Source organism: Blennius ocellaris (genome assembly GCF_963422515.1).
Source record: "Blennius ocellaris genome assembly, chromosome: 7".
Classification (NCBI taxonomy): Eukaryota; Metazoa; Chordata; class Actinopteri; order Blenniiformes; family Blenniidae; genus Blennius; species Blennius ocellaris.
Genome location: NC_137656.1, coordinates 18,203,611 through 18,217,172, shown reverse-complemented (window position 1 = coordinate 18,217,172; position 13,562 = coordinate 18,203,611). Strand labels below are relative to the sequence as shown.

The following is a 13,562-nucleotide window of genomic DNA, read 5'->3' as shown; positions in this document are numbered from 1 at the left end:
AACAATAAAAGGTCTCATTGCTTCACGGAGTACTCTGGACAACATTTTTAGTATTTGAAGCGTGCATGAAAAGGAGGAGAAGAAAATAGAGGAAGGAACAGAAGCAACAATAAACAGATGTGTTCTGAGGAGTCAGGGATTGAGGAGCATCCTTTATTTTCTGTCTTCGTACAACTTACTGACCAGACGTTTCTATCATTTTCATAACCATCGTGTGGTTTCATAGTCGAGGACCCTGGCTGCACTGATCAACTGGCTTTTCGCCGTAATTATGCAACTAAAAGTTTCCTTCAGACGTGTTTGTACTTGACACCATGTTTGGATTCATTAACAACAAACACAACTTCAGTAGTTTTGTGTGGTCGGGTTCAGCCAGGTTCAGTTTTCTGTGGAATTGTGTCTCATGGGAAAACATCTGCATATTATCAATAATCTGGCACGGTAAATGTGGTTTTTACGTGTCTTTGGCTTAAGCCTGGAGAAGAAAAAAAAAGAGGCGGTGTACTAAAAGTAAAACATGTTTCGAGACCCATTTCCATCTAAACATGCACATGAAAAAGCGATGTTTATAGTTGATTGTCTTATCTCATTTGGGCTGCAAACATTGGAAGAGCTCCAAAATAAATATTGGGTTGATTTATAGCTGGCTACAGTGTTTTTGGGAGGGAGATTAGAATCGATCCCATTTGAATCATACCGCAACATAAACAACAAAGTCATCTGAAAGCGCATTTAACAGATGCAGTAAATGGACAAAACAAACAGAAATACCACATGAGCAAGCACAGGATCTGGATTCATCAATCAAAAGAGTAAAGTACATGAGACCACCAATCAGTGGTCATCATGGTCTTTTGTTATTTGGTCAAAGCTGTATGGAATAGTGCAAGGACAAAAAATGATCAGAACAGAAAATGCAATAAAACGCAACAAGGATGTGAATAGAGTTAAATATAAATCAGATTAAAGCCAAGTTAACCGTGTTCTACTGATTTTTTTTTAACAACATGTTACATCCTGAACTTGGAGGTGATATGATCAATTATGCTGAATGTAGCAGTAACACCTAACAACAAAGCAATTCTTTAGAAATTGTCACAAGATGGAGCAATACTAACACTATTTCTGAACCTGAAATATAAACATGAAGGTTGTTTACTCTGTGTGTGCTTGTTTGTGTCTTGTTTAGAGTCACTGGAGCTTCTAAAAAAGAAATACGGCCTCATCACACCTGGCCTGCACATGTTGCCCACACTTCCCTCAAGTGTTTTATTTTATACATAGCAAAACATGACATTAGCGCCCAAGTCTGTCTCTATAGCTGCATGGCAGACTTTTTATTGTTCTTTAAAACACAGGGTGAAAGCAGTTTGAATTTACAAGGACACTTGACCTATATTTTCTCTCTTGCTGGGCTGTGTTTTTTTTGTTGCTCTTTCTCTCTCTGTTTACCACCAGACACAATAATCTTAGTTTAAAGCATACGGTCGTTTCCTCATATGCCCGTTTGCTTGTTTTGTTTTCCTATTAAAGTGTGTTATACAGTGGGGAAAGCTGTCCAGGTGCAGATGCTTAGATGAGCAATGTGGCCCAGGGGATATAATGGAGCTTTTACTGGTATATGCAACACCAGCTCCTTTACAAAGGAATATAGTTGGTATGTGAGATGCTATATTGAAGGTATTATATTGTTTCAGCATGAAAGCATTCTGTTTCAGGACGAAGGGGGGTCCTTTTCCTTTTATTTGCCCACCGAGTCTTTATGGGGTATAGACATGCCCCCTGCCACAAAATGCAATGTTAGAAGCATTTGTGCCCCGCCTCTGTGATCATCATCAACTTTCACTATGTTTTTCTTCTAACTCTTATGGCCTACATTTTCTTTCGTGTCATTTCATGGCCAGTGACTATGCAGAGATCTGTGCACAATGATATATCTGTATGTGCGTGGGAGAATGTTTTATATCAACCACATCACCATTTCAAACAGTTAAAATGTAAAAGCACTGGCGCAATGTTAAATCAGATGCCGTGCCTCAGGCAGCCGAGTCGACCGAGCACGACTGCTGATAGAAAACATGTGCTGTCTACTGTAATGCTGCTGAGCGCTGTTTAAGTCGGTTCTTCAAAGGACACTGGTGTTATTGCCTGCTTTAGACCGTAAACAGCAGATTGTGTGTATTTTACACCACTTCTGTCTTCATGCATGCATTAACTCGAGTTGTTTTGGAGGAGTTTTCATCATATTCAGTAGTCAACAATTGATTTTAACAGAGTGTGGGCTCAGCGCGAAATGCAGGAGTAAAGCTTGACTGAGTTACACCACGCTTTGTCTACAGTTTAACCTTGGTCTCCAGCTGGTTGCTTCATTTAGGGGTTTGTGACAATTCAATGTGTATAAGAAGTAAAAAAATATATTTTCCTACTATCAACACTACAAGTCTTTTGGGGGAAAGTCTCTACCAACTTTGCACATCTAAGGAAGGACTTTTTTTTTTTTTAACCCATTCTTCTTTGCAAAATACCTGAGGCTCAGTCAGATTGGATGGAGAGCGTCTGAACAGCAATTTTCAAGTTATGCCAGAAAGTTTGATTGGATCAAGGTCTGGATGTTGACTTGGCCACTCTAACGCACAAATATACTTTGATCTAAACCTTCACATTGTCGCTCTGGCTGCCTGTTTCAGGTCATTGTCCTGCTGGAAGGTGAATCTCTGTCCAGGACTCTTGTCTTCTGCAGACTCATTTTTCCCTCTATTCCCTACATTTGGCTGCCCCCATCTTCCCATCAGCCTCCTGAACAAGAGCATCCTCTATTCCACTCAGCATTAATGTTACAACTCAACAACTGGCCTCTCACAGCCTCTCAATTGACAAACAAACAAAAAAAAGTCTTCTCAGGCAGTTGTATGTCCTTTTATCCCCCGTGCTCCTAATTGGCTGGCAAATCAGGCAGATCTCTGATCAGCCCACAGGTGATCTCAATCTCCTTTCAATCGAGCCAAAGAAAACTCAACTGTTAAACAGCTCAAGCAATCAAAACATTCCACCAGCATCCTTTCTTTTCACCCAAAATAAGCCCGCTTGCATATTCTGCACATGTGTCTAAAGAAAAGACAGTTTGTGTCGATACCTGAATTTGTCATCAACACAATAGTCTAAAGATAAAAGCAATCCCAGGCATGTTGTCAAAGGAGTTTTGGTTGTTATCTGCTCCAAACCAGCTGAAATGAACTGCAGAGGCCTGTAAGAAATCCAAAACAGATTCCTACCACATAAACTTAGATTCCATTTGTGTAGTTTCTCTGCAATTCTCTGCTTAACAATGTAACGTGATTGAGATTATGAGAATGGACAAAGGCCAAAAGTGTTTACATTGTCTTTCCATTTTCCAGATAAAATGCACACAAAAATGAAGTTGTATTAAAAATGAATAGTTTCTCTGGACAACTGAGGATAATTTCACATGATGTAGGCTGCTCCGGCAGCAGTCCAGTTCTGGCCTGTGGATACTGAGGAATTCTAGGGAAGAAAGTTCAGACTTGAAATAGCAATCTAAAAATACTGGCGTTCGCTTCATAATGATGGAGGAGATCTTCTTTTGGGAACACAATATTGCTATTACAAGGCACAGCTGGGGGACTGGAGCAATTTCTGTAAATAGTTGTGTTTCTTTTTGTACTTTTCACATTTTATAAAGCTTATACAACTGAAATGGTCAAGAGTCCCAGAAACACACTGGAACAAAAACAACGATGGTACATTAATGGAGCTTTAAATGCTCAAAGTTACCAAATGGAAAGATCCACTTTCTAACTCTTTAACATTCACGCAACAACAGAAAGCAGCTAAAAATTCTGCCCCACACAGTTCTGCATGGAAATAACAACAATATCATCAGGACTCATGTAAACCAACACATGGATTAGATTATACTAAAGTCGGTACCGAAACATTTTTTCCACACATATAAAAATACTGTTGCTATTTATCAACAGCAAACCTCAACAATTAAAAAACAATAAACAAATCTTGCTGTTTTCACTCACACTTCATTTAGGTTCATTATTATTTTAGAAAATGCTTCTTTTTATGTACTGTAGATACACTAATGCTTCCCATGTGAGACATCCATTTATTTGTGATGTATTTTTCAAGAAACTACCATTAGATGATGTGACTTTAAGGCTGATTTTACAAGTCCTGCATAATGTAATTTCCTCTGTAGTGATAATGTGTTGTGCATTGTTGTGATGATTGAAAGTTTTTATTTTGGGGTTTTTTTCTACTGAGGGCCACACAATTATGAGCTTGATAACATGTTACTTTGCCAGTTTTGTGTTAGCATTTTTCTTACATTTCACTGAGAAGCGACCTTATTCAAGATAGTTAAAACACAGGAGAGAGTAAGTTTCATATGTGAAACATGTTCCATGCTAATTTTGGAAAATTTGCTGCAAAAATGCACCGCAGGCCACAGTAGGCCCACGGGCTATAGTTTAGATGTAGTCTACCACATTTGACCCGCTGCTGACCTGCTGCGAGCAGGGAAGAAGCTTTTCCGTCAACAAGTTTTGTTTTCAGACGAGCGTAACTCGCTCGTATGCGTTTTCTTTCTGGTGTAATCAGATTACAGTTAACCCAGTAAGAGTGAGAACCATTTGTGAGAAGCCAGAAAAGTAAAAGAACTTTTACAAAGGTGTAAAATGATCTGCATTCATGTAAGAATAAAAAAACGGAACTTTATTGTATCAGTACAAAAGCATTCCCCTCAACCCACTTACCAAGTACAGACACTCAAAAGTCCACTTTCATACCCGAACATGGAGTCATATACAAGATATAAACACGTCAACAAACAGGAATTATAGTAAACACACATTATACATAGAAGAAGGTAACTGTGGTTTGTTAACACTAGTTTCAAACATGAAATTCCAAGAATATTTAGGAGTAATCTGATTAACTTTAATTCATCACAATGATAAACGATCATCTTGTTTTTCTGCGTTGAATCATTTTTGGGCTGCAGAGAGTTTAGTAAAATATAATATCTCCACTTTAATAGAGCAATGGTTGTTGGAGGGATGTGGCCTCACTGCCTCCTGTCACCTTGAAACAACACAGTCGTCTGACAGATGTTGAAATGTTTGGTTATTCCTTAAAATACAAATTCACACAAATCCTGACAGTTTTCATGAATTGCATTATTAACACTGAAAGGATCTGGACTTCCAGAATGCAAAGAACCTGGCTGTGAATGCAATGCATTTAGTTGTCTAAATATATCAGGAATAAAGTATGCAAAACTATAAAAACAAGTTATAAAAAGTTAAAATGGTACAAAACATACAATACTGTTAAAAATGGACTACTATAGATACTATGATCCAAATATTAATCTTTTCATACAAGAATTAATGTAATTCTGTGCTTCTAATCATACACAATCATTCCTCTACAATCTCATACAGTCACATGATTATGTATAGAAAGTGGACTAATTTCACAAACACAACAATATCAGCTGTAAAGATGTTTCCCAAAGAACAAAATAGTTGTGGCAGGAATGAAAATAGCCAAGTTTGTCGGGATTCACTTGTGCCTCTGAAAAATGTTCAGTGCATTTCTTTGTTGGTCTCTTTGGGGTTGTCGTTTGAGGTGACGTTGGTGAGCCGGACGTTCTCCTGCTCTGTGCCGTCTTTGCGGTCACGTGCTTCTCCCTCCACGTGGAAACCGACCATCAGCTGGTAGATCATCACACCGATGATGGTGCCGAGGAAGGGGGCAAAAATGGGCACCAGGAACCAACCGTTTCTCGCCCTGAGAGGTGACAGGGAGGACGTTGTTAGGGAATGATCGACTGCACATTGAAAGAACACATTTTGAATTAAATATGATGCACTTACGTGAAAACGTCAGTCCCCCACCCAGCGATAGCGGTGAAGATACGCGGCCCGAGGTCCCTGGCGGGATTCACAGCGTATCCAGAATTGAAGCCCATCGACAGTCCGATGACCAGAACCACAAATCCGACGGTGAAAGCCTCTAACCCTTGTGGGATGGGGTTGTTGTACGGATCCACAATAGCCAGGATACACACGATCAGTGCTGCTGTGCCAATGATCTGTGTCACAGAGAGATTGATGTTATGAGAATTGATTCCCCACGGCTCCTATATTTGTCAAATTATGTTTTCTGAAGAATTGTCGTTTCCACATATTAAAAAAAAAAAACACACCTGGTCAAAGAAGGCGTTGACAAGGGTGAGATGTTTTCCAGGGTACGTAGCAAAGATGCCAGCTGTTGCTTTGGGGCCAGTCACATTAAAAGCACCCTCGTGGTCCCACAGGGCATCTGAAGGGGAAGAAAATCAAACAGCAGCGTAAACTATATATCTATATATATACATATATTACAGTATGCTTAAAGTGATCAGTTTATGGTTGTGCTGTAATAACTTTGGCACAGCCATGTGTGTGGTCCCTTACCGTAATACATGCCAAAAATGATAGCAGCACCGAAAAAGGCACCAATTGTCTGGAAGAGAAAGTAGGTGGGGAACTTCCTCCAGCGCTCTCTTCCAAGCAGACACAGGGCAAAGGTCACCGCAGGGTTCAAATGTCCACCTGAAAATGTATTTAAAAAAACAGTATGCGTTATAGATCACGACAACAACGTTAAAAACTTTATCTAATTATAAGCAAAAATGCTCTAAATACAGCATTAAGCACCACAGTGTCCATCTATGCTTTATCCATGACGACAACCCCTAAAAAGAACTACTGAGGTATTATATGCATACCTGATATCTGGCCGCAGACCAGAATTCCTAAGGTGGCAGCGAAGCCAAAAGCAAAGTTGACCGTGAGGAACATGCCATGGGAGCCGCCGCTCAACACCAGCTGGGCCACTGCACCACAGCCAAACATCTGGAGGGAGCGATGAAAAGACAAGTTTACAGTGTGTTGGAATAACATCTCTTTGCACATGACAACTTTTTAATTGGGTCGGATGCAGAGGAAATAAATAACATTTTATATTAAAAAAAAAATTCCAGTTCGTAGCTTTACAATGTTTTGTAACACTGAAAAGACATGTAAACAATGCAGAGTTGGAGCGTTGTTGGCCAATCAAGGTCAAGGGAAGGGTGAAATCATGCACTGTGATTATTATCAGTGAGACTAGAAAAAAAAAAAATCTCTCTGATTGAGCGCTACTCTGAATTGAATAAGCTCTTTTGTCTTCGTAATAGCACACAGGCAGGTTGTATGTGCAGAAAGGTCTCTGTGCTGACCTTGGATGTACGAGGAGCAGTCACTGTTACCACCCAGATTATTTATCAGAGAAGATGGGGGGAAAAAAACATGACTTTTGGTTTCCTCTTGAGGAAAAAGGGAATAAATGTGTTCTTGGGCAAACTGACGGAATCAGTTCAGTCTTTAGTGCAAAGTGAGTTTTAAACTGTGTGCTCTGCGATTTGGTGTTTGCCCATATGTTCTTTGTATGTGCTCGGTAAAAGAAGTCTGTGTGGTCCACATTCAGGTCGCCGCTCTCTAAGACCCCTGATGAGGACGCTTTTCAGTCTGACCACACGACTCAGATGTTGAGGTCAGGCTGGGGGAACCGCACTCTTTGACGCTGGCGCCTGACGAGTATTCATCATCGCTGGACTCAGTCTAAACTCTTTTCCACCCATGATGAGACCAACCATTACTGGAAAAAAATACAGTGGCACATAAATCAACCCGGCGGTGGGACTTTTGTATTTGGAGAGTGGGTGAATGTCTGCTTAATGTTGTGCCATCGGACAAATGTGGAAAGAAGAAGTCAGGACATTGTGGAGTTGTTCTTAATGTCAGAGGCGTTGGGTTACACGTGGGCCATCACCTTGTGGGGGTGCCAACTTCCTTACTCGGATCAAATTCCCCCGGAAGGGTCTCGTTTGAATCTAAATCTGGTAAATGCTCATATTTACCAGCGGCTGTATCCATTCTTGAAGAAACATGTCCACTTTCTATTTCGCTGCTCTGATGCTGCCGTTGGTTTGCAGCGCCTCATTTGCCTGAGTCAGCTGGTCATGCATCCATACAGCTACTCTCAACTTCTAGCACAGTTGGGAAGCCCATAAAAAAAAAAAAAAACCTCAAGCCGCCAGCCTACTGAAACACACATTTGGCAATTGTCTGGAGGCTGCAGGCAAAACAATCTGCTGGCCTGGAACAGCCTCTAAATCACTACCTGTGTGATCCTTTCACATTAAGGATGGGGAGCCCATGTTGAGTCAGCCTCGCTCCCCTGCTGCGACTGTGCAGATCAGAATATGTGGCTTGGAGTTGAAAATACAATCCACATTCTAAGGAGTTAACTGACAATAAAATAAATAAATAAATAAACTGTTTGGAGTAAATGTTGAAACTTAATTTAAAATAAAACCAAAATAATTTATTGGATAACAAAGTTTGGATATTTTGTCCAACTGTTCCAGTACAAAAGCCAAGAATGCAAGTCAAGACATACAAAGACACACCCACACACACCCGAAACAATATTATCTCTCCCTGTTAGTTGAAACACAAGACGATTACTAATTAACTGTTTTCTTTTGTTTGTGTTCTCAATGCCACAAAAATGTATTGGCAGGTTGTTTCCTGGAGGGAGAAAGTGGTAAAGAAAGATAATGACGGGGTCAGAGTGGGACACCTGCAATGTTCTGATGGACGAAGGGAAATTATGTCAAACATGTCCATGATGTGATGCCTATTGTTCTGCCTCAGACCTTCCCAGCGCTGCCATGGACATGTGTCACCTGTTACATGACTGCACCACACCTTCTTCTGCCATCTGCACTCAAGTCTGAATAATAATTACCAAAGAGTTATCCCTTCCCAATTCTGTTACACGCTGGAAGAAACTCCGCTTTGGAGTTATCAGTGATCTTCATTCTATTTTTTTAAACTGGCTTTGACGATGGAAGATGATGCTCATTTAGATTTTATTTTTTTTTTCATTTAAAGGGAGAGTGGTTTCCTAGTCCATAAAAAGGTTTTGTGAGTCATAAATCTCAGGGTGAATTATTCTGGGAGCCCACAAAGCTGACTCTTGTACTGGCACTTAAAGTATTAACTGGAAAAGGCATTTTATCTGACGCACAAAACAAAATACAAAAAAAAGCTCAGAAATGGACTAAAGAAGCACAAAGTCATCAAATACTCCACTCAGTCAATAAAAGAGGTTGATATTCCTCCTGACAAGTGATGCTCTGGTTAACTCATGAAACAAAACCTACTTTGTCTGAGAACAAGAAGAAGCCTCTCTCTGTAAAGGATCGATAGATAAAAACAACTTCCCTTTGTTTCGAAGAGGAAATATACAGCTCACTGTCTGAAACAGAGGTATTAGGTCATATAACAGACAAAAGCTAGAGGAGGAAAGAAACTACTCCAAAGTTTTAGCTATACAAAGCATATGTTACGTGTTTTTAATCAAAAGTCAAATTATGAATGCACTTCGTCTCAACCAATTTATAAAAGTCAGAAAGTAGAGTAGTTGTGCATGAGTGAAATTACCTAAGAGCTCAGAGTTAAACCTAATTTCAGAGATACTAGACACAATAGGCCATGACCTTCACCTGTGATAAGACGTGTCTCTTTATGCACAAACACAAGCAACACTTTGTCCTGCGTTGAAGGATGTGTTGTGGTTTTGTCTCCGGCATCCTGGATCCTCATCTCTGAGTAAATATTGTTGTGATGTCCTCGAGCAGAGCACACGCAGTCCCGACCAAACTATTGCTGACCTTTCATCTCGAGTTTACTGACTTTGGTTACCAACACTCGAAGGGGAATACAAAGATCATGACTTTGAAGTCAGCTTTATGAGTAACGTGCAGTTTATTCTCGGGGTCGTTTATCGCTCCTCAAACATGCAAAACTAAAGAACTTACAAACGCTGTCAGGTGGAGAGTAATGGAGCACACAGCAATGATTGAACAGTGCAAGACTTGGAGGAGAGAAAACATTGACAGAGGTCATCTCTTATCAGCACTCATCACAGTATAAATTATGAATATTGTCACTTTCACAAGATGATGCATGACTCTGACTCGTACGCACACTTGCTCACACGCTCTGAACTCACCACAAGGATGAGAGTGCCAAGACACTCTGCCAGGGCCTGGCGAAGCAGCAGGTTTCGGATCTGGAAGAACCTCGACAGCTTATCCAAGTACGTCTTTTGTCTGCCCATGATGCTTGCTTTGGAGGCTGGAGAGGCTGTGAGAGGTCGTCGGCAGTGAGTGGATAGTTTCCTGAGTGACTGTGGAGCTGGTTGGACCAGACTGCTACTTATAGGGCCCAGATGGGCATGGCCTGGGCTGGTGCCAAGCCGAAGCTGGAAGCTTGGACCCACCCTCTGCATCATGCCCCTCCCTGATCGTCACAGTGTGATTCACAGTCCGGTTTTCTCACCTCAGGTCTCTCTCACTCTCTCTCTCTCTCTCTCTACTCTCTCTACTCTTTACACACATACTTACAAACACGTTCTTCAATTTCTTGTATGTCAGCACCTTTCATCCCGTTTCACAAGAGTTGTACAAACTTGATCTTATTTTTCCTCAAAAGACACCCCATTAATAGATGTGTTCTACCCTTAAGCTTCTCTATGACCTGAACATTTTGTGTATGTGGAAGTTTGACTTTTAAAAAAAATAGGCCTGGCTGGTTCTGAGTTCTCATTTGTGTAATTTGAGAACAAACTTTGAGATCCGGCTGCTGCAGGAAGAGAAAAAGGACACAGTACTTGTGTTATTTGTGTGTCTGGGATGATATGCTCTCAAGCAACTGCCTGGTTAAATGAAGCTTAACTGACTCTTCCATGGAATAATCACATCACTGCGCTGTTTAAATATGAATATATAAACGACATCTGAAGGGATGTTTAATTCTTTGGTTTTTGTCAGACGTTCTCTCTGGAAATGTATGGTTGACCAACCAAACCAAATCCAGCGTCTCAATTTCAACATTTACCACCATGAAGTCACGGATTAAAACCATCTGAATGTTGCATTTTCCATTATTATGTTTTGGGGTTTTTTTTATTTAAGAGTTCAAGAAATACACTTTTTTTTGTTTTGTTTTGCTTCAGTGGATACAGAGTCATGTTTTTACAGGTAAAGGTAAAGTAATGTACGGGCAAGGAGATGATTTGAAATATAAAAGTATAGAGTCGCCATTTGGGAAACATTTGATTTCTTGAGTTCTCTTCAGTCTGAAAGGTAAAGCAGGTAATTGTACTGCTGCTCTGAATCTGCTCTTGGATTGTTTGTGACACGTCTCTTTTGTTTCAGACAAGTTACAGATGCTTATTCCCTCTGGTCCAGTCTCTTCCTTATTCCAGATATTAGTTTTACACTGTTGTCCATGTCATTCATGCTTGAATAAGATGATTTAGAGTAGGACTTTGTTTTTCTTTATAGTATTATTGTCCCCTCCATTGGGGTGAAATCTGTCAGGACGAGATCACAACAAACCCATGAATGAACAAAATAAGTCAGAAACAGACACAAGCAAAATCAGGCAAACATTTTAATTTCACAGTTTTTGGTGTTTTACACAACAGCTCACACATAACTGTAATACATACCCCTTTGCTGACATTACTGGAGCATTTCCAGCTATTCACCGTCTTTCTCGTTTCCCTCGCCTCATTTTCTCTGACCTGTTCTTTTGTCCCTCTTGTGAAACTTCATCACCACATATTACACCTTCTTTTTGTGCCGTTTCTATTGAGGTGTGGGAACATTTCCACATTTAAAAGCCCTCACTCGTGTCCGTATCAGTGGGGATCAGTGCACCCATGCTTTATTTATTTTTTTCCCCCTGTCTGAGCTCCTTTCAGCTTTTAAGGCTGAAAGTCTATTCTGTAGTGCTTATCAGAGTACTGAGAACATTAGACTGCATGTTTGCACACATCTGTACAGATTATTTTCTGGGCTCACATAAACTCTTCTTGCTGAACGAAGCTCAAGTCTGACTCAAAACACAAATGTGGCTTGTCGTGAAAATATTCCAGGCACAGGTATGTACCATACATTTCCAAAAGTATGTCTCAGCAAATTAGACACTGTTTTACGTGACACGTTTCATCACTGCAGTGACTGGAGGCCATGTGAGTCATACACCTGCGTCATAAATGTTGCGCAAGTTTTCGTTGTAAACTGTTGCAGCTCAACCTCCGTGAACGAGAAGCAGACAGACATCGATGACAGGCTGGCAGAAAATGAACGTTGTCTCCCATGCAAGTGTCAGGATGCTTTGGGTCAAGTTGGTTGAATGCAGTGAATATGAATTCATTTACAACAGGAAACGAAAAAAATGTTGGTTCCCGCACCTTAGTCGAGAATCACAGCAAAGCTTAATGAGTACAATTTCTGAGCTCCCTGTATGTTTGTAATGATTAAATATAAAGGTTGACATTGATCCGTGTTGCCCATGAATGAGTTAATTTCAGGTCATCTCCTTTGCTTGTCCATTTTCTTCAAATAATATCTCTAAAGCAGTTTCTGATTGCAGATGTGGTGATATAGACTCATATGTCTGGCACTTTGTAAAAACGTGACTTTCTGATATAGTTTTACTGGATACTTCATTTTTTTTAGGCCAGTTGCTCTTCAGTTGAGTTGCTCAACCCAAATTTTTCCTTTTTTTCAATTTAATTTGGTTTCTATATTTCTCCCCACATCATTGAACCTTTTGTCTGTTTCAATTTATCTTCATTGTTTTCCGCACAAGTTCAGAAGGATTCAAATCTAAAGTGCCAGAGGTGCTGCATTTTTGAGCCACATGCTTTCGAGCAGAGCTTCCTGGAATGGCTCGGCTCAAGAGAAAGACAGTAAAAGAGAGGTGGCATCCACACTAATTCATGTCCAATTGCTGGAACAGTCAGTCTCCATAAGCCTCGACACGTCATTTTGTCGATGGTGTTTTCCAGGGGATCTTATTGTTTTTGAGAAAGCATGCCAATCATTGTTTTCGTGGCCTGCGAATAATGATGCTCGTGTGCACAATGTGTGGAGCAGATGTGTTTATCTGCAGGAGTGCCAGTTGTTTTCCATTAGGTGCTGGGAGAGAGGACAGGTGCAGACAGGTCAAGAAGGACTGATTTAACCCACACAAACAGCAAGGTTTGGCACTTCGCTACTGGCGAGGCGAACATACAAAGTTCATGTTTATAATCTCACACTGAGAGGGGGAAGAAAAGGACAGCTGACACATCAGAGCTATTCATTGTCTTTTTTTTTGTCTTGGGATCAGTTGGGGACATGTTGCTGTGAATAAGAAGAGCAGTTATTTAAGTAACTTCTGTGAGTGCATTGCTGCATTATTGCTGTGTCACGTCGGCTGAGCTCTCATTCAGCCTGATTCACTCAAAGATCTGTTGAAATTACATCAGCAAGTCAAAGCTCAAAACAAAACGGCTGAAATAAACTAGCAACATGCAGCTCTCAGTGAGGTGACTTTTATTTTACGCCACAAATACATCGCAGCTGCTGTGGATGCACG

The 13,562-nt window shown here is 40.5% G+C and overlaps 1 protein-coding gene across 1 annotated transcript; it reads right to left on the bottom strand.

Moving 5' to 3' along the window:
* Window positions 1-4,722: 4,722 nt before the first annotated feature.
* Window positions 4,723-10,306, bottom strand: LOC308132880 (aquaporin-3-like). Its single transcript, XM_080500066.1, has 6 exons — window positions 10,141-10,306; window positions 6,806-6,932; window positions 6,492-6,629; window positions 6,242-6,357; window positions 5,910-6,127; window positions 4,723-5,823 (listed from the first exon to the last, which is right to left on the bottom strand). Exons 1-6 carry the CDS (start codon window positions 10,246-10,248, stop codon window positions 5,619-5,621), a joined length of 912 nt encoding a protein of 303 aa, XP_080356192.1. The 5' UTR covers window positions 10,249-10,306; the 3' UTR covers window positions 4,723-5,618.
* Between the last annotated feature and the right edge of the window lie 3,256 nt (window positions 10,307-13,562).